The sequence below is a fragment of the Manis pentadactyla genome, chromosome X (assembly GCF_030020395.1).
Source record: "Manis pentadactyla isolate mManPen7 chromosome X, mManPen7.hap1, whole genome shotgun sequence".
NCBI classification, from domain to species: Eukaryota; Metazoa; Chordata; class Mammalia; order Pholidota; family Manidae; genus Manis; species Manis pentadactyla.
In genome coordinates, this window is record NC_080038.1 from 41,600,243 (window position 1) to 41,625,537 (window position 25,295).

Sequence of the window (25,295 nt, forward strand, 5' to 3'; positions counted from 1 at the left end):
ATGATTTATATAGTCACATGTCTGTTATGATACCACTTTTTAACTTATTTATGTATTTATAGCCTGTCTCTCACTAGAATGTCAGTCAGAACCCTCAGGTCAAGGAAGAATCAAGCTGGCCCACAGCTTGAGCTACATAAATGTCAAATGAATGAATTTTGGCCATCTGAGCCTCAGCCTTCTCATTTGTAGGATGGGTGTGCCTTTTCATCTGGAGATATCCACCGTGTTCTGCTCCCTTCTCCCACCCGCCCAGAGCACAGCTCCCAGAATTCCTATAGCCCAGGTTTACATTTTCCCTTACACTGAGCGCTGATGCCCACCACGTGCACCAGATACTAGCCAAAGAGGACTACCACCCCCAGCATGCTTCGCGCGTCCTAGAAGTACCACAACCTGTAGGGGTGGCTGTGTCTGACACAGGCGCCAACGGCGCGGGAGCAGGGGCTGGCGTCCCTCTAGCTAAGCATCTGTGGTACGTCCCAAACCGGGGGCCCTCCAAGGCCCCGCGCTTCCGAGCTCATTGCAAACTCTGGCTCTTGTACGGCGGAGGTGGTGTGCTCTTCCGTTGCCCGGTGGCTTCAGCTCATCTCCAGCAGGAAGGCGAGGCTTCCGCCCGGCGCAGGGGGTGAGCTGGAACACGGTGCCCCCAAGCCCCTGGACAGCTTTTGAGGGAGGGGGGCTCAACTTCGGGAATCCTTTAATGGGCACATTTGGAGACTCTGGGCCCCAGGTGGCATTTAGGGGTGGTTGTTTCTGAGGGGACTCTTAGGAAGTGGCGTTTGGGGTCTCCGGGGTGGGCTTTGGGAGTCTGTTTTAGGGGGTGTCCCACGGAGGCAGAGTTCATACCCCTCAGCGACAGTTTAGGGGGATCTTTGGGGACGCTCGTAGCGTCCGTGCATGAGTACTATATGGGGCAGAATTTGGGGTGCTTCCTAAAGGGAGAGGAGAAGTTTGAGGTTCCTGAAGTCAGGGAGGAATTTTGAGAGGGCTCGTTTTGGAACGTTCCTGGTGACGGTGGTAATGTTTGTGACTGACGTGGCATCGTGGATCTATAGCCTTTGTGACCTCTGGTTCTATGATGAGGTCCCCCGCACTTGGGCACTTGGGGCGGCGAGACTGGACGTGTCGGGGCTCACACGTTCTTGGAAGAGCCTCCAGCCCACGCTGTGGAAGGGACGCTGGTGCCTGGTGTACTAGCCTTTTCCCGAGGGGCCAGGGTGCCACTAGGCCTGCCTCGGCGCGACTTTATTCATTATTCATGAGGGGGTGGGGCTATTGAGGAAGCCCATTTTTGCCTCTTTCGCACCTGGTCCGCGGGAAGTATCGGCTTATGAATTACTCACAAGGGGGCGTATCAGCGTGCTGAAGTGGCTCTCTGCAGTCTGCCGGGTAAACTAGAGCTTCTTGATTACTCGTAAAGGTGAGTATCGCCCCTAGTTTTCTTTGGCTTTTCTAGGGGCGTTGTATATAATTCATGAGGGGCGAAGCTTTTATGGCTTCGTCTGTAGGATCCGCTGTTAGCTTTCCCTTATAGGTTCCAGGTTTTAAGCTTTGCTCTGCCGAAGGGATAGAAGCCTCGTACATTGTTCATTCCTTATGGCCCAGTTATCCCTGATAATCAACAAAGTCTCGATATTCAAATCCCATCGACCTTCGCCAGCTGTATGGTCTTTGGCAGATAGTACATTGAGCCTGAAAAATGGGTATGGGCATAATAACGATCAAATTAGTTTACGCTCTTTTTAGCACTTTATTAGCTCATTTAATCCCCACAACAGTCCTAAGAGGTAGGTTATCATCCCATTTTATAGACTAAGAAACTGGGCCACGGAGAGGCTTAAGTAATTTGCCTAAGGTTACTCACAGTCGGTTGAGGGGCTAAGCCAGGAGGCAAACCCAGTCTAGTTCCAGTGTCTGTAGTTTTAATCAAATACCGTAAATCCTCCCTCTCTCGCCAATTTAATGGAACTGCTACTAATGTTAGTTATATGGCAGTTAATGTGCCAGACCGTTTTAAGCCCTTTCTACATAGTTACTCATTTAAACTCCATCACAAGGTAGGTCGCTATTGTTCTCATTTTGTGCCTGGGGAAACAGCGGCTCAGAGAAGTGAAGTGTGGAAAATGGTTTTTGTGAGGGTTTAGAAACTCTCTAAGGAGGTCGCCTTTTAACTGAGACCTGAAGGACAAAAGGGAACCGATTTCCTGCTCTGCATTCCTGAAATTAGAGGCACAGTGCATGGAAAGGACACACTACCATAGCAGGCATCAGTGGTACGACCCAAACCGGGGGCCCTCCAAGGCCCCGCACTTCCGAGGTCGTTGCAAACTCTTTGACTCTTGTACCGTGGAGGTGGTTTGTTCTTCCGTTGCCCCATGGCTTCAGCTCATCTCCAGACCTGTTAATGTGATCTATTGTTATTTTTCGACAAATATTGGATGCTTATTGTGTGCCTGGGGCTTTGGTAGGCAGTTGTACCTCTGGTGACCTGGTAGCCTATCCTACCTATTTAATGGACATTAGTGGCTTTAGCACTGTGTTTTCCAGAGTCCTTCTGGGAGGGTGTTTCACGACATCATTTTTAAAATAATGCCCCAAGTTGGGGGTTTCTCTAGTGGCTAGGTATACCCTCACCCATAACTAATTTTATTTTAATGCAAATATATATTTACATATAACCTTTATATTAATACATAATACTTTAAAAATTTAACAGTCCCTATGCCATCACTGCTCGAGCTCATTCCCTAATTCATATTAACACATTTTGCCTTTATGATGTAGATGGGGGGGGTGTCTATTACTATACCCGTTTTACAATTGTGGAAACTGAGGCACGTGCCAAAGGTATATGATTAGTCCGAATTTGGTTGAACCAAGAAAGCCCTGGTTCATGTGCAGTTAGTCAGGGGTGGGCAGGAGGCACCTACACTTCCCCTGGGTTTCCCATGTGGCTCTGTGGCATGTCTTTAATTATGAACAGGAAGGTGTGGCCATGTTGCCTTGGTTGGAGTACCATAATCCCTACTTGCTGGGCAGGGCTGTCTTCAGTGTTTCTGTCCATCCACCCTGTGCATAATTCATGAGTAGCTGGGTGGAGCCTTTCTTGACCTCGCTGAGTTTCCAGGTTGAAATAGGATGGCATCATTATTCGTTATTCATGACCCAGGAAATGCGTTTTCCTTATAGTAAGTTGCCCTATTTCCCTGTATACAAGGTATTAGATGCAGCAATAGGCAGACCTGTCTCTTTTGTTCCAGCCCACCGGGCTTAATGCATTATTTATGATAAGATGCAGCCTTGGTCTCCTTGGCTTCCGGGCCGCTGCAATACATTCATTATTTATGATAGGGGTGTGTGGCTTCCATGTTTTAACTTTGGTTTTCTGGTTGCAGGAAGTTAGCCACCAACCACCCGGCCTCATACATAATTCATGATCAGGAAGTGTGGCCTTGATGTCCTTTCTTGGTTTCCTTGGCAGCCTGGCGACACCTATCATTTATTATTCACATTTAATGGGGCGTGGCCTGTATGCTACTTTACCCGTTTACCTGGTTGCTGCTACAGTTGCCACCAGGTGGAGCTATTCTATTTCTAATGAGTCACCGAAGTGCTGGGATTATCATGCATGATTCATGGTTGGGCGCGGCCTGCTTGCATCCAGGCTGCTGGGGGATGGGGCCCAAGGTTTTGTTCCAGCCCCGGGCTCAGCAGCCGCCATCTTATGTCAGTGGCGGAGGTGAAGGAGGTGGTAGGGACGAACGCAACCACTCTGGACGGGGGAGGAGAAGGCGGCTGCAGCGGCGATTCTAGGCGGCCCAGGCGGCGGGGAGGAGGAGGAGGAGAAAGAGGAGGGTGGCGGCCGGGCTTGGCTTCGGCTCCTTGAGGAGTTGGCGGCGCCGCGACCCGGGGAACCGGCATTGGTAACAAATGGCCTTTCTCAGTGCCTTGGCCCGGGCAGGGGTTTCGGGAAGCAATGGAGGTACCTGAGCCAGCGCTGGGCCAGGCTGATGTCGGGGTGGGCCGTGGTGACTCGGATGCTAGGGATTCGCGGGGGGCAGTGGAGGGCAGATCTTGGGGCGCGGCCGACACAGTTCCCATCCCGGACAAGCCCAGTCCCTTGGGCTCCGAAAGCTGACCTTGAGGTCAGACACCCCACCCCGACCCGCCAGGATCTGCTTTTAGAGACTCAGGTCCAGCATCCCTAGTCAGAGACCTGACTCCATCCCGCACCTTGTAAAGCAAACCAGAACTCTCCGCAATAGCCAATGCGGACTTGGGGGATCGACATACCTGGTCATAGTCGCCCACCAATGTATGCCATTGAAGACCTTCCCCAGAATCTCCCTTCAAAAACCCTTCGTCCCTCTCGCAGTTTATTTGCTCTCGCAGCTTACCAAAAGGGCTAGACCTCGAGGATGGTCCATATGGCCTTCATTTCTGAAAGCCAGTCTTGCCTAGCATCTTTCTTCAGACTCTCCCTCCCTCCCCTCCACACGCATTATCTGCCCTCAGAGCTTCCAAGGGGACTAGACACTGTGAAAGTCTGTTTGGGCCTGGCCTCCCTGTCAGAGATACCTCCTCCACAAATCAGAGATTTCCCAACCCCACCCTGACCCTAGCATCTTCCATCAGAACCCTTCTGGGCCCACCATTTCTATTCAGAGGGCCTCTTACCCCAAGCATCTACCTTTAGAGACTCCTTTAATTTCTAGAATCTACTCTTGGAGATTTTCTCTACTTTAAGGGAATGTTCCCTTTTTCAAGGTCCCAGTATTTTCTAACAATACTGCCTCTTGCAGGCCTCAGCATTTCCCGTCAGACATCCCTAGCCACCAGTATCTTCTCTCAGAGCCTCTCAGGGGACCAGACACCCGACAGGGACTGTTAGGACACATCACCCTCCATTAGAGACCCCCCTGCCAACATCTGCTCTGTTGCCTTCTAGCCCCCTCCATCAGAAGTTCACCTCTCAAACCCCACCCTTCACTCAGCCTTTGCCTTCAAAAGCCAACCAGGGTTCCAGCTTTTCTTACAGATCTCTTAAGCTCACATCATGTCTCAGAATCTGCTCCCAGAGCCTTTCAAAGCTCCCATCGTCTTCAGTCAGAAGCCCTTGGCTTATGTTTCATTCAGCTTCACAGGACCCCATCATCGTCAGGTGTCCCTTTTCCCAACAGGCCCAGTTGTCCTCTGTCAGAGTAGGAAAAATAAAACCTTCTTGGCATCGACTCTCACAGCCTCCATGAAATCCCACATAATTGGTCAGAGAAACCCAACTCCACCTGGGGACCTAGCAGGTATCTGCTTACTGAACTTTTTAGGACCAGAATTCTCTGGGCTTATCTGCTCCCTCAGAGCAGCTGCCCTATCTAGCATGTAATAATCAAGAGGTCAACACACAGCCTTTGTGCTCCATTAGAAATCCCTCCCCAACCCCACTGTGGACCTCAGCATCCATCCTCATAACCTCCTGGGATGTTGGCATCAATGGCAGAGGCACTACTCCCCCTGCAAAGTACCTATTATTTTTACTCAGACATCTCTCTGCCACCAGCATCTGCCCCCAGAGCCCCAGCATCCTTTGGTGGAGAACACCCCTCCTCGCAGATGCCTTGCAGCTTTCCATGGGGCTCAGCAACTGCCCTCCTATCTCCCTGCAGTCTCTTGGCCTCAAGTGCAATTTTCTGGCCCTTCTTTAAAAGATCCTTTCGAAAGACCCAGATTTGAGTCTTTAACAACCCTATCTGCCCTTGCCCTGCCTGCCGGATAGGGCTTCTAACAACTGCTTTCCCATATCCCTCTGAGCCTCCACAGGCTCAGACAACCACCTCCTGACTCCTCTCTTTTATGTTCCCAGGGACTTCTCAGTTAATCCCCTGCCAAGGAGGCTTGACAGGCCCCAGCATCCTAGGCCCTAGCTTCTCCATCCTGATAATCTGACCCTCTGCTTACCCCCTCTCATACCTGCTCCAAGACTCCTACCTCAAACCATCTCTGGTTTGTGGTAGAGAGTGCTCAGGCTTCAAAATCACCAGTTTTGGAGACTTCAGGCAAGTTCTGAAAACGCTAAGCCCCAGTTCAGTTTTGCTGAACAGTTGATAGTATATGTGTCCTAATTGGGGCCTGAGTGTATGTTGAGGGAGAAAGGGTATCAATTTTCTGCTGGGGGGTGGTGGTGGAATCCTTTAGCTGCTCTCTGGGGTTTTTGCTCCAGGCTTCTCATTGCCGTAAGGCTGGCGTCTTCCAAACCTCTGCAGTTGAAATCTGCTTGAGCATTCAGCCAAAACCTGCTTGGACCCTTGCTGCCAGCACAAGGGGTCCAGAGGTAAAAGGTCCACACATGGAAGATCTCTCTGGTCCTGGATCATCTCTGATTTAGGGAGCAGGGAGATGGTGTGTCCCAAACAAGCAAACTGGTAACAAGGCAAGGAGGTAACTGAGTAATGGAGGCCACTGCAGGTGCCCAGGGAGTAGCTTCCATACATCCTCAGGTTGCTGAGTTCTGACCACACACCTTAATTTTTCTAACCTTCCCAGCCTCCCCTTGAGAGTAGTTCCATTTGTCCCTGCTTTTGGAGAAAATGGGGCTCAAAGGAAATTAGATCCCTACCCCCATTCAGAAATTCACTAAATGGAAAAATAGGATTTGCTTTTGTCTTTACTAACTAACCAACCCTCTTCCCACCTAGGTTTGTTCTTAGCATTCCTAGTAATTCAGCTGGCTGACTTCACACCCTAGCCTGTCTCTTGGGTCCTCCTCCCTCACTCTGCATCCCTTAGCCCTATGGGCTGGGCTCTAAACTGGCTCTATCCCCCAAGGAGGCATTTGGCAAACAGACCAGCACCTGTGGGACTCTGGGCAAGTGACTTGAGTTCTCTGAACTTTTGTTTTCTTATTTATGTTGTGGGCATAAGGTTATCTGGTTTGTGGGCATTGTTAGGATTTTAGACAAAGCCTTTTACCCTGTGATTGACAGGCAGTAAGCTCTTGGTAGATGGTAAGAAGTTCCTGTCATCTTGCTTAGTGCTAGAGTGTGACTGGTGCCAAGATGGAATCTTAGGTATGGTGTGGGTACTTCATGTGATTGGGTGTCAGAAAAGGCTCAGTGTAGAACAGAGGCTTAGAGGAGCATTGGGGGTGAGGGGAGATGATTACCGGTCCTGTCTTTTCCAGTGTCTGGGTCCCTGCTCCCCCTCCTTTTCTCATTCACGCACACATACACACATATCCCCCCAGGTCTCACTTCTGTAGCAGGCTGTATTGTTCTGTCTCTGGGACCAGGTCTGTAACCCGTGGCCAGTTACTTGACCTCGTGAGCTCAGGTTTTCCCTCTTGTCCGGCAAGGCCACTCAACCCTGCCTTGCAAGATCAGGACCATTGAGGGAATGAAACCTGATAACACGGAGAGGCAGCCTGGGCTTCAGGGTCAGCAGATCCTGGTCTGGGCCCAGCTTGGCCACTCTGTTTGTGGGAACCTCAGTCAAGTCACCAAAGGTCCCTGAGTGAATTTTTTTCCTCCAGTGTGAGCTGGGGGATGTTATTGATAGTAGTCCAAACCCCAAAGGGTTGCCTTAAGGACAAAGTGAGGCAAGGCTCCTAAAGTGCTTAGTATGACATCTGGCATAGGGAGGACTCCTAATAAATATTCATTTATCATTATTGGTAACCTGCTTAAGGGTTCTACATGCAAACAAAGCTTGGGACATGTGTCCTCTCCCTGCCACTTCTTATAACAGCCTAGGAGCAGGGGAGGGGGGCTGGGCTTTGTAAAACTCCCTAAGTCAGCCTGGGGACTGGGTTCTCGGCAAGGTATCTCCTGCCGTCATACCACCCTGATGGATATCCAGGCTGCATTTCCTGCCTGCACCCCTATTGCCGGGGTTAAGGGAGAAGAGACTGGCTGCTTATTACCTGCGCTGTGCAAGGCGCACTGGTCTCTCTTCTCTCATCACTTCAGCAACTCCATGGGGTAGGTAAGTGGTATTATCAGCCCTGTTTTACAGATAAGGGAACTGAGCTCATAGTTGCTAAATGACATCTGTCAAGGAGTGGCAGGGTCTGACCTAGTGCTACCTCCCTCCTATAACTTCCCCACAAGTACATTCTTCTTGTCACTCCTTTCATCCTGCAGGATTGGAATCTCCCTCACTATGCTGGGCTGGGGAGAAAGGTGAATGGCCTAGTGGTCAGCAGCATAGATTGCAAGCCAGACCACCTGGGTTCAGATCTTAGCTCTGACAGCCATGTGACCCAGGACAAGTCACCTCACCTGTCCCATTTTCTGTGCAGTGGACATACTAGCCCTTAAGTCTTCTCCTTCCCCATGGTCATCACTAACCAATGAAACCCTCCTTTATCCCTCCAGATGTCCAGCTCGCCGCTGTCCAAGAAACGTTGCGTGTCCGGGCCTGATTCAAAGCCGGGTTCTAACTATTCCCCTGCCTTCGCCGTGTTGTCCGAAGTGCCCTCAGTGCCAACCAACGTGAGTGGCTTCTTCAGGGAGACTGGCAGGCAAGGTTGTGGGGGGTGGGGTGGGAGAGTCTTTGGGAGCACTGTGCGTATGTCCACACCCTACTCCTGTGTGTCTCCCTGAACCTGTTCTCCATCCCTAGGGAATGGCGAAGAACGGCAGTGAAGCAGACATAGATGAGGGCCTTTACTCCCGGCAACTGTAAGTGGGGCCGACTTTGGGCTGAGAGGTGGGTGGGGGCATTGAGGGGTAGAGTCAGGAGGGTCAAGAGCTGACTTGGTATACCTCTATAACCTGGCAGGTATGTGTTGGGCCATGAGGCAATGAAACGGCTCCAGACATCTAGCGTGCTGGTGTCAGGCCTTCGGGGCCTGGGTGTGGAAATTGCCAAGAACATCATCCTTGGTGGGGTCAAGGCTGTCACCCTACATGACGAGGGCACTGCCCAGTGGGCTGACCTCTCCTCCCAGGTACCTCTGCCCAGCCTCCTCCTGCTCTGCTGAGGCACCAGCCTCCAGGCTCTGCAGCCACTCACCTCTTCCCTGTTCCCCTTTGCAGTTCTACCTGCGGGAGGAGGACATCGGTAAAAACCGGGCTGAGGTCTCGCAGCCCCGTCTTGCTGAGCTCAACAGCTATGTGCCTGTCAGTGCCTACACTGGGCCCCTGGTTGAGGACTTCCTTAGTGACTTCCAGGTATCTCAGGGGTGCACTGCCCAGACTCCTGCCCTGTTCTCTCAGGGCACATCTCTGCTTTGTTCATGTGTTCCATATTTAATGGGCCCATCTGTGTGGCAGCTTTCATGCTGGGGACGCAGCTAGGGGATGCAGGCGGAAGTTAGACCCTGGACCTGCCCTTCTAGGGTGGGATGTGAACAGACAGACTATACAGCCTAGTGGTTATGAGCCCAGACTGCCAGACTGCCTTGGCATGAGCCTCCAGTTCCACTGGTATGACCTTGGCCAGGTCACTTAATCTCCCGGGCCTTACTTTTTCCTGTTTGTAGATTTGGGAATGGCAGTAAGTGGCAAGTTTATAGAGTTTTTGTGAGGGCTTAGCACTTAGAATAGCAACTGGCATGTGATAAGGGCCATCCAGTTGTTTCTTAAATACAAACCCTAGGGCAGAAAGAGGAACTGCAGGAGCTGTGGTGCTGCCCGGGCTGTCCCGGGGGGCCCTGAGGTAGGAGTAGGAGCTCACCCTGGTGGAGAAGCGTGGACATTCCGGCAGAGAGCAAAGTCCCCAGGATCATGGCTGAGCCACATTGTCTTGAGAATTGGGAGCAAGTGGGTGTGGTAGGAGTGAACTCAGACTTTGGCTGTGTTTCACAGGGCATGTCTGGTTTGTAGGCTGACAGTGGGTGTTGGCAAATAAATGAGTCAGCTGTTCTCCAAACTCTGTTCTCCCAGCTACCTCTTTACCTTGCCTGCCTTGCTGTAGGGATTCTCATGTCTCTTCACTCCTGAGTGATACACAGTAGATACTTTGTGAGAAAGACCTCAAGTATGGTAGCCTTATAGGACTCCCTGGGCCCCAGCCTGTAACACTGCACCAGCCTTCTGCCATTATGCTCTCCCCTCTGCCCAAGTGCCAGGCCCTCACCCTGAGCCTCTGCCTCTCCACAGGTGGTGGTCCTCACCAATACCCCGCTGGAGGACCAGCTGCGGGTGGGTGAATTCTGTCACAGCCGTGGCATCAAGCTGGTGGTGGCAGACACACGGGGGCTCTTTGGGTGAGTGACCTTTTCACCCATCCCTTGCCGGGCTCAGGCCAAGACCCTGCAACCTTTCACTGCCCTTAGCCACCTGGGGTGTGGGTCACCATGTGGCACAAGCACTGTCTCATTCCCAGCAGCAGTGGGCTGAGTGTGCTCAGCAAGTATTTGCTGCATCTTAAGGGACACATGGGGTTCCTGTGTGCATGGGACTCCGTATCAGCCCTGTTGCCTCCCTCTACAGGCAGCTCTTCTGTGACTTTGGAGAGGAAATGATCCTCACAGATGCCAATGGGGAGCAGCCGCTCAGTGCTATGATTTCTATGGTCACCAAGGTGAGGAGGCCAGCCTCAGGGGTCCTGGCAAGCAGATGGGCAGCAGCAGGCTTTCCTGTCTGCTCCTGCTACCCGTAGCCTGCCTCTGAGGCTCACTCCTCCTTTAACCAGGACAGTCCCGGTGTGGTTACCTGCTTGGATGAGGCTCGACATGGATTTGAGAGTGGCGACTTTGTCTCCTTTTCAGAAGTACAAGGCATGATTGAACTCAATGAAAGTCAGCCTATGGAGATCAAAGTCCTGGGTGAGCTAGGGCCACCAGGGGTCAGGGAAGATAGGAACTGTGTCCGTGGGCTCTGAGTGAGAGGACACACATCCTGGCTGTCTGAGATGAACCAGAGGCAGAGTACCTTGAGGTCCAGCCAGAGCTGGTGGGCCCGGGGGAGAGGTGCTATCATGTTTAAGCTGTTCCTGGGACAATAGGTCCGTGGTATCTGAGCTGAGGGGAAAGGGCTGTGGTGTTTGAACACAGCAGATCAGAGGATGCACTCATGTCTCAGCTGATTTGGGCAGGGAGCAGAGAACATCTTCATGTGTAGACTTGGGGCCAGGGATACAGAGTCTCACTGGGCCCTGAGTTGTGTCTGGAGCAGAAGAGAGTTGTATCTTCCAATGTCTAAGAGGAACCTGGGGTGGAGAGGAGATGGCTTCTGATGTCTGAGCTGGGTCAGGGGTGGGGTTTTCCATATCTTGTGGGCACTGTGGGTTTTAGGGAGGGTGGGTAGCCTGACAGCTTCCCTATCCACCCTAGGTCCTTACACCTTTAGCATCTGTGACACTTCCAACTTCTCTGACTATATCCGTGGAGGCGTCGTCAGTCAGGTCAAAGTACCCAAGAAGATCAGCTTTGTGAGTGTCGGGTAGTGGTTGGCAGGGGGAAGTTCTGGGCATATCCAGGTTCTCCATTCTTCTCTTGTGATTCTCTTGCCCTGCCCCCCACAGAAATCCTTGCTGGCCTCACTGGCAGAGCCCAACTTTGTGATGACAGACTTCTCCAAGTATTCCCGCCCTGCCCAGCTGCACATTGGTTTCCAGGCCCTGCACTATTTCTGTGCTCAGCATGGCAGGCCCCCTCGGCCTCACAATGAGGTGGGTGGGTGGGTGAGCCAGCCAGGGCAGATGACCTGGGTGCTGAAGGCCCTCCATGCCTCTCTACCTGTATCCAGGATACAGCCTTTGCACAGTGTCCTGACAGATGTATGTGGCCTTGTTCATTCTACCTCACCAGGAAGATGCAATGGAGCTGGTGACCTTAGCACAGGTTGTGAGTGCTCGATCCCTGCCAACAGTACAGCAGGAAAGCCTGGATAAAAACCTCATCCGGAAGTTGGCATATGTGGCGGCTGGGGATCTGGCACCTGTAAACGCCTTCATTGGGGGCCTGGCTGCCCAGGAGGTCTTGAAGGTCGGTATTGGTGGTGAAGGGCAGGGTAGGCACCTTCCTGACTCCTCATTTGTTGTCCAGCTGTGTCAGGCTCCGACTAACTACTGCCTGCTTCCCCTCTCCTCCCCAATCCCCAGGCTTGCTCTGCGAAGTTTATGCCCATCATGCAGTGGCTGTACTTTGATGCCCTGGAGTGTCTCCCTGAGGACAAAGAAGCCCTCACAGAGGAAAAGTGCCTCCCGGTATGTGAGTGGGGCCCATGCAGAAGGCATCCTTGGGGGCATTTCTGGTAAGGCCCCTCTCTGATGCTCTTCCCTTCACATCCCTCAGCGCCAGAACCGTTATGATGGGCAGGTAGCTGTATTTGGCTCAGACCTGCAAGAGAAGTTGGGCAAGCAGAAGTACTTCCTGGTGAGTGATCCCCCCTGGACACTGGCTGCCTTTGCCTCCCCGCTGGCTATGGCCACCTCCTTGGAGTTCTCCTGCCTTCCAAGGGAGGGTCTTTTGGTTCTTGTTCCTCTATCATATGCCTTTTTGCCATTTTCTGTATCTTGAGGGAAAGCCTGGTACATCCTCCCTCAGATGACTATGGGTTCTTTCTTTTTTATTTATTTATTTATTTTGGTATCATTAATCTACAATTACAGAGAGAACATTATGTTCACTAGGATCCCCCCTCACCAAGTCCCCCCAACATACCCGTTCACAGTCACTGTCCATCAACATAGTAAGATGCTGTAAAATCACTACTTGTCTTCTCTGTGTTGCACAGCACTCCCCGTGCCCCCCCACTATGCATGTTAATCGTAATGCCCCCTTTTTTTTATTGAATGTCGATTTTTATTTTATTTATTTTTATTTTGGTATCATTAATCTACAATTACAGAGAGAACATTATGTTTACTAGGCTCCCCCCTTCACCAAGTCCCCCCCACATACCCCTTCACAGTCACTGTCCATCTGCATAGTAAGATGCTGTAAAATCACTACTTGTCTTCTCTGTGTTGCACAGCCCTCCCCGTGCCCCCCAAACACTATACATGCTAATCGTAATGCCCTCTTTCTTTTTCCCCGCCCTTATTCCTCCCTTCCCACCTGTCTTCCCCAGTCCCTTTCCCTTTGGTAACAGTTAGTCCATTCTTGTGTTCTGTGAGTCTGCTGCTGTTTTGTTCCTTCAGTTTTCTTTTGTTCTTATACTCCACAGATGAGTGAAATCATTTGGTACTTGTCTTTCTCTGCCTGGCTTATTTCACTGAGCATAATACCCTGTAGCTCCATCCATGTTGTTGCAAATGGTACGGTTTGTTTTCTTCTTATGGCTGAATAACATTCCATTGTGTATATGTACCACATCTTCTTTATCCATTCATCTACTGATGGACACTTAGGTTGCCTCCATTTCTTGGCTATTGTAAATAGTGCTGCGATAAACATAGGGGTGCATCTGTCTTTTTCAAACTGGAGTGCTGCATCCTTAGGGTAAATTCCTAGAAGTGGAATTCCTGGGTCAAATGGTATTTCTATTTTGAGCTTTTTGAGGAACCTCTGTACTGCTTTCCACAGTGGTTGAACTAATTTACATTCCCACCAGCAGTGTAGGAGGGTTCCCGTTTCTCCACAACCTCGCCAACATTTGTTGTTGTTTGTCTTTTGGATGGTACCATCCTTACTGGTGTGAGATGATATCTCATTGTGGTTTTAATTTGCATTTCTCTGATGACAAGCGATGTGGAGCATCTTTTCATGTGTCTGTTGGCCATCTGAATTTCTTCTTTAGAGAACTGTCTATTCAGCTCCTCTGCCCATTTTTTAATTGGATTATTTGCTTTTTGTTTGTTGAGGTGTGTGAGCTCTTTATATATTTTGGATGTCAACCCTTTGTCGGATCTGTCATTTATGAATATAATCTCCCATACTATAGGATACCTTTTTGTTCTATTGATGGTGTCCTTTGCTGTACAGAAGCTTTTCAGCTTGATATAGACCCATTTGTTCATTTTTGCTTTTGTTTCCGTTGCCCGGGGAGATATGTTCAAGAAGAGGTCACTCATGTTTATGTCTAAGAGATTTTTGCCTGTGTTTTTTTCTAAGAGTTTTATGGTTTCATGACTTACATTCAAGTCTTTGATCCATTTTGAATTTACTTTTGTGTATGGGGTTAGATAGTGATCCAGTTTCATTCTCTTACATGTAGCTGTCCAGTTTTGCCAGCACCATCCGTTGAAGAGACTGTCATTTCCCCATTGTATGTCCATGACCCCTTTATTGAATATTAGTTGACCATATATGTTTGGGTTAATGTTTGGAGTCTCTATTCTGTTCCATTGGTCTGTGGCTCTGTTCTTGTGCCAGTACCAAATGGTCTTGATTACTGTGGCTTTGTAGTAGAGCTTGAAGTTGGGGAGTGAGATCCCCCCCACTTTATTCTTCCTTCTCAGGATTGCTTTAGCTATTCGGGGTCTTTGGTGTTTCCATATGAATTTTTGAACTATTTGTTCCAGTTCATTGAAGAATGCTGTTGGTAATTTGATAGGGATTGCATCGAATCTGTATATTGCTTTGGGCAGGATGGCCATTTTGATGATACTAATTCTTCCTAGCCAGGAGCATGGGATGAGTTTCCATTTGTTAGTGACCTCTTTAATTTCTCTTAAGAGTGTCTTATAGTTTTCAGAGTATAGGTCTTTCACTTCCTTGGTTAGGTTTATTCCTAGGTATTTTATTCTTTTTGATGCTATTGTGAATGGAATTGTCTTCCTGATTTCTCTTTCTATTAGTTTATTGTTAGTGTATAGGAAAGCCACAGGTTTCTGTGTGTTAATTTTGTATCCTGCAACTTTGCTGAATTCCGATATTAGCTCTAGTAGTTTCGGAGTGGGTCTTTAGGGTTTTTTATGTACAGTATCATGTCATCTGCAAATAGTGACAGTTTAACTTCTTTACCAATCTGGATTCCTTGTATTTCTTTGTTTTGTCTAATTGCTGTGGCTAGGACCTCCAGTACTATGTTGAATAACAGTGGGGAGAGTGGGCATCCCTGTCTTGTTCCCGATCGCAGAGGAAAAGTTTTCAGCTTCTCGCTGTTCAGTATGATGTTGGCTGTGGGTTTATCATATATGGCCTTTATTATGTTGAGGTACTTGCCCTCTATTATGGGTTCTTTCTTTGAGCCCTGGGACCTAAAGATTTGGCACTAGAGTCTCTTCCTCTTTCCTGCTATCTTCAGAGGGAGTAAGGAGTGATCGGTGATTTCATGCCAACCCGAGTTGCCCTGACCAGCCTCTGTGTCTCTTCTTGGCTGCCTTCTAGGTGGGTGCAGGCGCCATTGGTTGTGAGCTGCTCAAGAACTTTGCCATGATTGGGCTGGGCTGTGGGGAGGGCGGAAAAATTGTCATCACTGACATGGACACCATTGAGAAGTCAAATCTGAACCGACAGTTTTTGTTCCGTCCCTGGGATGTCACGGTGAGTGGGGAAGGGAGAGGGGTGGACCTTTGTCATCTCCCTTGTCCCCGTCTTTAGTTCCTGGTTTTTCTGGAAAGGAGGCCTTTCTGCATTTTTCCTTCAGCTCTTTCCCTCAGTTTCTCTCTGTCAGTCATTCAACAAATATTTTTGAGCATCCTTCCATTGAATCTACCATTTTCTGATCTTTTTTTTTCTTAACTTCTTACAAGTGCTAGTTGGGACAGTGTGTGGGGGTTCCCCCTGACCATCCCCAAATTTGATGATTCACTAGGAGGACTCACAGGACTCAACATATAGTTGTACTCAGAGCTATGATTTCTTCCAGCAAAAGGATGCAGAGCACAATCAGCAAAGGGAAAAGGTGGCCAGGGCCATGTCTGGCGGAGACCAGGCACAAACTTGCATGACTCCTCTCCCAGGGGAGTCACACAGGACTTGCTTAATCCCCCAAGTAGCCAGTTGCAGCAACATGTATGAAACATTGCCAATCAGAGAAGCTTATTAGCGACTCAGTACCTAGGGTTTTTACTGTGGGCTGGTCACGTAGGCACCCTCTGCTGGGCACATACCCAAGTTCCAGATTCTTAGAAGGAAATCAGGAGTTCAGCATAAACCACAGTGTTTGCATACAGAACAGTGTAGGCACAGTGAGCCACCCATATCAGGTAAAGAATGGTGTGAACCCTTCTAAAATTCAGGTTCTCAGACCCCAGCCTTGCAAGACCACCTTTCCTAGGAGAGCGCTTATGCTGTGTTTACTTTTCTTTGCACGGATGGAAGCTGAGTTCTTCAGGGATGTAGCCAGGAAGCTGCCTATAGAAGACAATACCATTTTTGCCTGCCCAGGATCTGTTCCCCTGTTGTTCCTTCATTTATTCACCAAGCAGTTATTGGGCTAGGTGCTGTTCTCAGCAATTGGGATATACCAAGGAAACAAAGATTCTGGTTGGGGAAGACAGACTAAACAGTAAACACTGATATAGTAACAAAGTTACAGTTAATGGCAATGATACATGCTGTGCAAAGGAAATGGCAAAAACAAGCTAAGGGAAGTTGGGCGTGCCCAGGAGATTGGTTGGTAGTGTTGATTACAGGTTAAAGGAGGGCTCATGTCTGCAGACTTGGAGGTGTGAGGGAATAGGAGCCCCTCTGAGGAAGAGTGCCCTGAGTAGGGAGGTAGGTGGTAAGGAGATGAGCTGGAGGAAACGGGCCAACTCATGTTACCCTTAGTAGAGGTGGGGGCCAGGGGAGGATTTTCAGTGGAGGACTTGGGCTTTGAAAGAATCCTGCTTGTTTGGAAGCTAAGATCCTGTTTTATTTGGGGGAATGCACCCCAACCCTGGGTGCCATTACCTGAAAGAATAATAGAGGTTGGGTGGGCAAAAGAATAGATGGCTGGCCTATTGTCTCCAGTCTGTGCCTGTCCAGTTCTTCCCTTCTGCTGAGCTCCTCCCATATATGTCATAGCCCTAGCCATGTGGCACTGTCATGGACTGTCTCCTGCTAAACCAGGGTGCCTCCTGAGCTTGGCTTGGTCCTTCCTAGGATTAAATAAGTCAGCCTTCAGGAGGACAGCTCGATAGAGGTTCGTTGGCTGAATGTACGAATACCTGAGCTCTTTTCCCCCATCTCTACCTTCACCCCACTAGAAGTTAAAGTCTGACACGGCTTCTGCAGCTGTGCGCCAGATGAATCCGCACATCCAGGTGACAAGCCACCAGAATCGTGTGGGCCCTGACACAGAACGCATCTATGATGACGATTTCTTCCAAAACCTGGATGGTGTGGCCAATGCCCTGGACAATGTGGATGCCCGTGAGTTTGGAGGAATGAGGAGGTCAAGGGCAAAGGCTGTGTGTGTGCGCGCATGCGCGCACGTGCTGCACACCTGCATCAAAGTGCCTGTCTTCCTATCCTCTCCTGACATTCCTGGCACCCTTGTTGTCCCCTGCACCCCTGCACAGGCATGTATGTGGATCGCCGCTGTGTGTACTACCGGAAGCCGCTGCTGGAATCAGGCACACTGGGTACCAAGGGCAACGTGCAGGTGGTGATCCCCTTCCTGACAGAGTCCTACAGCTCCAGCCAGGACCCACCTGAGAAGTCCATCCCCATCTGCACGCTGAAGAACTTCCCCAACGCCATAGAGCACACCCTGCAGGTGATGAGCTTTGGGAGGAAGCAGAGGGGAGCAGGCACCCAGGCCTTCAGGTGTCACAGCCTAAGTGCAAGACACTTTTTCTTCAAACCGTCCTCCTTCCCATCATCCTAAGTTTCCAGAATTTTGAAAATTTTTCGACATGTAGACCAAAGTATGGTGAACACTTAAAATACTATTCTTCACCTAGATTTAACAATTGTTTTGCCATATTTTCTTATATTCCTGTATTTTATCTGTCTTTGTGCTGCAGTATGTCATGAGCATCATAATACTTCACTCCCTATCACTTCAGTATGCTCCTGCGAAGGGAGGCTCTGGTCCTGCATATCAGAGTCTCAACGTAGGCTTTGTCGACGTTTGGAACTAGATATTTCTTTGTTATGGGGGTGTGTCCTGTGCACTGTCAGATGGTTAACAGCACCCCTGCATTCTACACACTAGATGCACCCCGCACAAAATTGTGACAACTAAAAATGTCTCTACATGTCCAAATGTCCCCTGGGAGTCATGTTGCTCCCAGGTAAGAACTGCTTCTGTCTAACCAAAACAGCACTTTATGCTGAACAAAATTAATAGTAATTTTCTACCATCTTTTCTGGCTATTTGTCTCTAATATCCAGTCCATATTCAGGTTTTCCCAGCTGTTGATTAAAATGGGTTAAGCAACTAGTTTTTCAGGATTATCTGTTTATATGATGCAAATACATACAGAATACAGAACAGTACACATTATCATCTGGCTGAGTTTTTACAGAAGGAATACACCTGGGTAACCAGTATCTAGGCCACAATCCTGAACCCAAGGATGACCCAAGAACAACTTCAAGGCTATCAGAAGGCCCCTCAGTGCTGTCTTTGAGAGCAAACCACTTGGAACTGTTTAGTTAGGAGTATGGGGAAGGGGACAAAATAGGGAGAAACCAGTTCATTCTGCTGCTTTCCCTCCCAACCCTGTAGTTCCAGATGAGTGTGTTTATATGTATGCATCCTCCACAGTAGCACTAGGCCTTGTGTGACCTTGGACTAGCCTCTGACTCCTCTTGAAATGGGTGACATAGTATCTACCACACAGGGTTTAAAGCACTTAGCAATTACTATGCATTTGGTGCTGTTTTAAGTAAACTTAAATAATACATTGCTCATTCTTTCATTGTAACTGGGGTGAGGTCGGTGTTGCTGTTGCAAGATATGTTTGAGACGGGCTGCAGAGGTAAATGTTACAGTAAGTTCCTGAAGTCATGAAACTAGATACTAGTAGCAGAGCTGGGATTTGACCCTAGATCACTAACATCCATTTCCTGAAAACCGTCTTAACACTGACTGGGAATTCTCAGAGGGCAGAGCCTCTGTCTTGTCTTGTTTGCTGCTGAGTCCCCAGGGCCTTTATAGGGATCATTCTTGGTTTTGGTCTGCCTTTTTTTTGTGGTAAAATATATTTACCTGATTTTTTTTTCTTATTGCAGCATAATACACCTCAAGTGAGGAACACAGATCTTAAGAATAAATTTTTTATACACATGTAACCACTGCCCAGATTTAGTTAGTTGGTTTTAAAATTGAGGAGCCATGGGTAGGGGGTGGGGAAGATTGGGGAGCAGTGGCTGGGGGGCTTCCCTTCTCCAAGAGAGCTGTGTTCTTCCTGTTGGATTTATTCACTGATGGTCTTTCTAATGCCTCCTGAAACCTGTTTGTCAACCATCACCCCGTGTAATCCATTTGTTCTGTCTGCAGTGGGCTCGGGATGAGTTTGAGGGCCTCTTCAAGCAGCAGGCAGAAAATGTCAACCAGTACCTCACGTAAGTAACCAAATGCTTGCCACTTGCTCTACCTCGGTTCACCAGCCAAGGCATCCTGTTTGTTTCCTCACTGCTCTAACATTCAGCAGCAGGCACTTTACAAAGGAATCAGTGAATGCATGGGCCTCATACCACTGGTGGTCAGGACCAGCCTTCTGTGGAAAAAGGGGTTGCCATGGGGCCGCTGTGTAATTCTACTGCTTTGGCCCCTCTAATTCCTGTTAGAGACCCCAAGTTTGTGGAGAGGACCCTGCGGCTGGCAGGCACCCAACCTCTGGAGGTGCTGGAGGCTGTGCAGCGTAGCCTGGTACTGCAGCGGCCACAGACCTGGGCTGACTGTGTGACCTGGGCCTGCCACCACTGGCACACCCAGTACTCCAACAACATCCGGCAGCTGCTGCACAACTTCCCTCCTGACCAGGTAACACCCAGCTGCCAGGTCCACTTGGTGGAATGCGCTTTACAGAAACAGGAACCTGCTGTGGCCTCTCCATGTGGCTCCTCCTGGCTGTGGAAGCAGCTGCAGCAGGTGCCCAAAGAATGGGGAGCTCAGAAGGATCAAGCCTGTGACCTGTTCCCTCGTCCCCTTTTCCTTTAAAGCAAGAGACTTTATTTCTGTTCCTTTACCTGGTGTGGTGTGAGCTGAGTCATACCCACCTCCCAGCATGGTAGGGATTATTGGGGAGAAATTTTGGAGTTAAGAGTACAAGAATCAGTATGGGTTCAAATCCCGGCTCTGTTTGCACTTGAGCAAGTCACATAATTTTCTCAGCACCTCGGTGTCCTTGTGGAAGTTTTTCTGAGGATTAACTGGTATTTACTAATAGTGAGTGTGTACAGTACCAAGTGATCCATAAGAGTTTGTTAAATGGCTGTGAGTTCCAATCTGGCAATGGAACTTCCATTTACAAGGCCCTACAGTTTTGGTTCTTTCATGATTAACTCCAGCTTCCTGTGTGTACCCAGCCAAAGTGAGTCATGGCACATCTGGAGCCAAAGTGAGGTGTTAGGCTCGTTAGAGAGGCTTCCACTATCGTATCCTGCTCCTCAAAAATCTCTCCACTCCCTTAGTTTACAAGCTCTGGAGCTCCATTCTGGTCTGGGCCCAAACGCTGTCCACACCCGCTCACCTTTGATGTCAGCAACGTAAGTCTCCCCAGGGTCTCTTAGGGTCACATGGAGGGTGGGCAGGTGGAAAGGAGGCCAAGATCGCCCAGGCAAGGGCTGATGTGCTTACCTTTCTGGGCCCTGCCTTCTCCAGCCCCTGCATCTGGACTACGTGATGGCTGCCGCCAACCTGTTTGCGCAGACCTATGGGCTGATGGGCTCGCAGGACCGAGCTGCCGTGGTTACACTCCTACGGTCTGTGCAGGTCCCTGAATTCACTCCCAAGTCTGGTGTGAAGATCCATGTCTCTGATCAAGAGCTGCAGAGTGCTAATGCTTCTGTTGGTGAGGGTGTTTGGCAAGTTGGCTGGGTGTCACACACCTTCCCCCCTCACCCCTTCTGTATCCCCTCCCTAGTCCAGCTTCCCCCTAAGTCCTCTGCTACTGGCTCTGCTCTGCAACCCTAGGCCTGAGGTTTCCCCACACTTCCTTTGAACCTCCCTTCCTCTGAAATAAAGAGGGTCAGTTGGGGCCAGTTCTCCTCCTCCCTCCCTCCTCCTTCCCATTCTATGGCCCTCAGGAGAACCAGTCATTTGTTTCCCTCGCTGTGTGTGTTTTTGCCTTGGGAAGAACAACTTTTCTGTTTCTTCCTGATCTGTTTATCTGGGAGGTATTATCTTCACTATTAGTCCCTCTCTGTTGGTGTTGCCCCCATCTTCCCACCCTGTGTTCTTCTGTATGTGTCTTTATCCTAATACTGCCCTCCATCTGTCTTATCTCCCTTTCACTGCTCCCTCTCCATCTGCCTCTGTGATCCCCCCAACTCCTCCACCTCTCTCCAGCTCATTGTTCCCTCAGCTCATGTTGTGTATCAGGGGTAAAGGGCCAAACAAGTCACTCTTTAGGCTCTGCAGACATTTAGGGTCTGCAGATAATGACCTGTGCAGTTGATGCACAAAAGCAGCTATATGCAACACGTTCATGATGAATGTGGCTGTTTTCCAGTAAAATTTTATTAGTAAGACTGGTTGGCAGGCTGAACTTGGTTTGTGGGGCTGTAGTTTGCCAAGCCTGGTCTATGTATTTATCCACCTATCTTCCCTTCCATACCTCTCTCCCTCCACAGGTAATGTGTGTGCAGCCACACAGTCCCCTGCATTTACTTTTCATACCTGCCCCAACCTTTCTTACCGTGTATCTTCTCCCCTTTCTTTTCAGATATCTATCTCCTCATGTTCTGTATATTTCTTGCCTTCATTCCTTTCACATATCCCTTCATTTCATGCATGTCTTTCCTCCATTTTCCCCCTCACATATGTGAATGTAGGTATATCGTGTATAAGTGTGTATAAAACGTGTATGTATAACACATATAAGGTGTATATAAACTGTATATGAACTGTATACAAAGGGTATATAAAATGTGTGTATGGTGCATGTGAAATCTCCCACCTGTTTCACCCTCTGTATGTGCCCCCACCCACCCGTGGTCGTATTCCTGTCTTCTCCTCCATGTCTTTCTGTATCCAGTCCATGTACTCTCCCTCTGTGTATCTTTGTCATCCCCCTTTCCCCTTTATTCTCCTCCATGTCTCCCCACCCCTTTGTCCATCATTTTCTCCAAAGTCTACAGCTCTCCTGTCTTGACTTCTCCATCTCCACTCTTCCCTAATGTGTTTACTTTTGCTCCTTAGTGTCTCTAGACATCTCTCTTGATACAGTCACCTCTTTCTGTCTTCTTCAGGTCTGTACTATTGTCCTGCTCTGCCCCTCCCCCTTGCACCTCCTCTCTTCCAGGACATCTTTCCTTTTCAAATTCTTTATCTACCTGAATACCATTTGTCCCACCCATGCTGGGCTCCTCAAACCCTAAAGGTCATCTAAAGGGCCAATGGTATCCCTCTCTTCCTGCAGATGACAGCCGTCTGGAGGAGCTCAAGGCCACGTTGCCCAGTCCAGAAAAGCTCCCTGGGTTCAAGATGTACCCCATCGACTTTGAGAAGGTGCTGGGTGGGGGCCCCGGGCAGGCAGGGGAATGGGCTAAAAGCATGGATGGGCTGGACCAACAAGTCTCTAGGGATCTGGAGGCAGCCCCAGGCCTTTATGGGGGGGATTGGATCATGGGCCTGCCATGCAGCCCTGAATTAATACATGTTCCCAGCTATGCCTTTGTGATGTGAGAGAGCCCAGCAGGTAACTGCAGTAGAGGATACTTATGTCCCTAGAGGTCAAGAGTCTGTTTCCTCCTCTGATCCTCTGCTTATTGTCTTTGCACTCTCTCCCATTACCCACCACTCAAAAGGATGATGACAGCAACTTCCACATGGATTTCATTGTAGCAGCATCCAACCTCCGGGCAGAGAACTATGACATTCCCCCTGCAGACAGGCACAAGGTAAGGGGACTATAGACCAGATGTTCCACCCTCTCCCAGGCTCAGGTTCCCTACATACCATGCCTTCTGTAGACTCAGAGCGTCTTCCACCTTAACCACTGCCTTCCTTGGTCCCTTCTTGCCTCACAGAGTAAGCTGATTGCAGGGAAAATCATCCCAGCCATTGCCACAACTACAGCAGCCGTAGTCGGCCTTGTGTGTCTGGAGCTATACAAGGTGGTACAGGGTCACCAACAGCTTGACTCCTACAAGAATGGTTTTCTTAACTTGGCCCTACCCTTCTTTGGTTTCTCCGAGCCTCTTGCTGCACCCCGTCACCAGGTGAGGGCCTGCACTGGGGAGGTGGGTTTATAGACAGGGTGTTTCTCTGTGGAACTAGTTTGCTTCATAGCCTGTCACCAGCTGAGGGTTTGAACACCAACTGTACCAGGTACTCTTATAGGTGCTAAGGTTATATTTGTGAAATGGATTATATAAATAACATGATCAATGATTTTGGAACCCCAAAAAAAGAGCAGAATGAGGCGGCCTTGGGAGTACCAGGTGGCAAGGGGATGAGTTTGGGATTTTAAATGTGGGTTGGTCAGGAAAGGCCTTGCTGTAAAGATGACATTTGAGTCCAGACTTGGAGGCAGTGAGGAGACAGGCCATGTTGTCTGTCACATTTGTGGGGGGAAGGCATTCCAGGCCGAGGGACTACCTCTGTCTACAAGGGCGCTGAGGTAGGAGTGTCCCTGGCATGTCTGAGGAAGAATAAGTCATTGAGCAAGAGTGAGTGAGGAAGAGTGGGGAGGCGATGAGGAGAGAGTAGGAGTCTAATGACATAGGCCATGTTGGTCATAATAAGGGTTTCAGTGCTTACTCAGGGCAAGGTGGAAGCCACAGAATTTTGGACAAAAGAGGCTTGTGATCTGGCTTAGCACACCTGCGTGAATGGAGGGGGGAGACTGATGGGGCTGGACCCTCTGGTGGCCCCCATCCCATTGGCCTGCTCCTTGTCTGCAGTACTATAACCAAGAGTGGACATTGTGGGATCGCTTTGAGGTACAGGGACTGCAGCCTAATGGTGAGGAGATGACCCTCAAACAGTTCCTTGACTACTTTAAGGTGAGGCCCCTTCTTCACTCTCACACCACCTGGGGGTGGAGTGTGCAGGTGACTCTCTGGCCTGTCCACCTCCATGACACTGCTGTCTCTTTCCCTCCTCCTCCAGACAGAGCATAAACTGGAGATCACCATGCTGTCCCAGGGTGTGTCCATGCTCTACTCCTTCTTCATGCCAGCCGCCAAGCTGAAGGAACGGTTGGATCAGCCGTAAGTTGGGTAGTAGAGGCCTCCACCTACAGATCCTATTCACTGCCCTTCTCTGCTCCCAGCGACCTGCCCCCCTCGCTCTTGCATTTGGCTTCCCTGACCCTCTGCTTCCCTGTCTCCAGGATGACAGAGATCGTAAGCCGTGTGTCGAAGCGAAAGCTGGGCCGCCACGTGCAAGCACTGGTGCTTGAGCTGTGCTGCAATGATGAGAGCGGCGAGGATGTTGAGGTTCCCTATGTACGATACATCATCCGCTGACCCCCATCCACTCCTGTAGACTGGCCCTAGCCCCCACCCCCTCTGGACCCTTCCAGCCCAGGGCTCCCATTTGGCCTCCAGCAGTAGCCCACCTAGCCAAGCCTGGTGTTTCTTCCTCATCCTCCTACCTGAACCCCTCTTGCTACTGCAGCCTCCTTTAGAAACCAAAACCTAATAAAGAGTTATAAACTCAGACATGGCATGCCCTGCTTGTTGCAGGGAAGGAGTGGACTTCCAAGAGCTGTCTGGTTCAGGTGGCAACCCAGAGGGCTCAGCCCCACCCCAGCTGCCAGTTTACTTAGCAGAGAAAATAGGGGAATTGCAACCTCCTCCTTCTGCTCTCCCTGCTTAGGAAGAGATGGAGGCACTGGTGAGGTCAGAGAGAGCAGGTACCTGGGTCCATGTGACTATGTTTGCACTAGGTTCAAATTCTATCTTTTCCATCTCCAGCTTCTAGCTCAGCCATACTAAAATCAGCCATACTTATTTTCAGAAGTAGTAAAGAGTAGTGTTTGAACAAGTCCTTTAACTTCTCTAAACTTGTCCCCAACTCTGTGAAGCGCTCTGTCAACCATGATGAGTAGTTGGCCGGGGCTTGGTCCTTGTAGTTTATGTCCTTGGGTCAGGTTCCTTTCCACCTGGCTCCAAGCACTCAAACCCCAGATAAGTCTTTATCATCATCGTTTCCAGCACCAGGGATGCCAGTGGTGCCCTTAGTTCAACTTCCCTACTGCAGGAGAGCCTAAACAGCCCAACTGGACAGAGGAATGTGAGCACCAATGCGTACTTCACAGTTTTTTTAATGAAAATATTCAGCTGAGAATATCTTCACAGGAAAGTCCCTTTCCCACCACACTCTCTCCCCTCAGGCCTGGTTTGCCTGTCCTGAGAC

General features: G+C 49.6%; 1 protein-coding gene across 2 annotated transcripts; it reads left to right on the top strand.

The window, feature by feature from the left end:
- The first annotated feature begins 519 nt into the window (after positions 1-519).
- On the top strand, positions 520-24,598 carry UBA1 (ubiquitin like modifier activating enzyme 1). 2 transcript variants are annotated; one of them, XM_036907423.2, is made up of 26 exons: positions 520-628; positions 8,373-8,489; positions 8,620-8,678; positions 8,779-8,947; positions 9,036-9,170; positions 10,101-10,207; positions 10,434-10,524; positions 10,636-10,768; positions 11,276-11,373; positions 11,467-11,613; positions 11,753-11,929; positions 12,046-12,150; positions 12,239-12,319; positions 15,218-15,373; positions 17,023-17,188; positions 17,338-17,534; positions 19,266-19,330; positions 19,556-19,751; positions 20,402-20,476; positions 20,592-20,781; positions 22,351-22,439; positions 22,739-22,831; positions 22,961-23,152; positions 23,837-23,938; positions 24,045-24,145; positions 24,268-24,598. In XM_036907423.2, exons 2-26 carry the CDS (start codon positions 8,373-8,375, stop codon positions 24,401-24,403), a joined length of 3,177 nt encoding a protein of 1,058 aa, XP_036763318.1. In that variant the 5' UTR covers positions 520-628; the 3' UTR covers positions 24,404-24,598. The 2 variants fall into 2 exon arrangements, with proteins under 2 accessions (XP_036763318.1, XP_036763317.1); XM_036907422.2 differs by lacking the exon at positions 520-628 and adding an exon at positions 3,713-3,926.
- Positions 24,599-25,295: the final 697 nt, after the last annotated feature.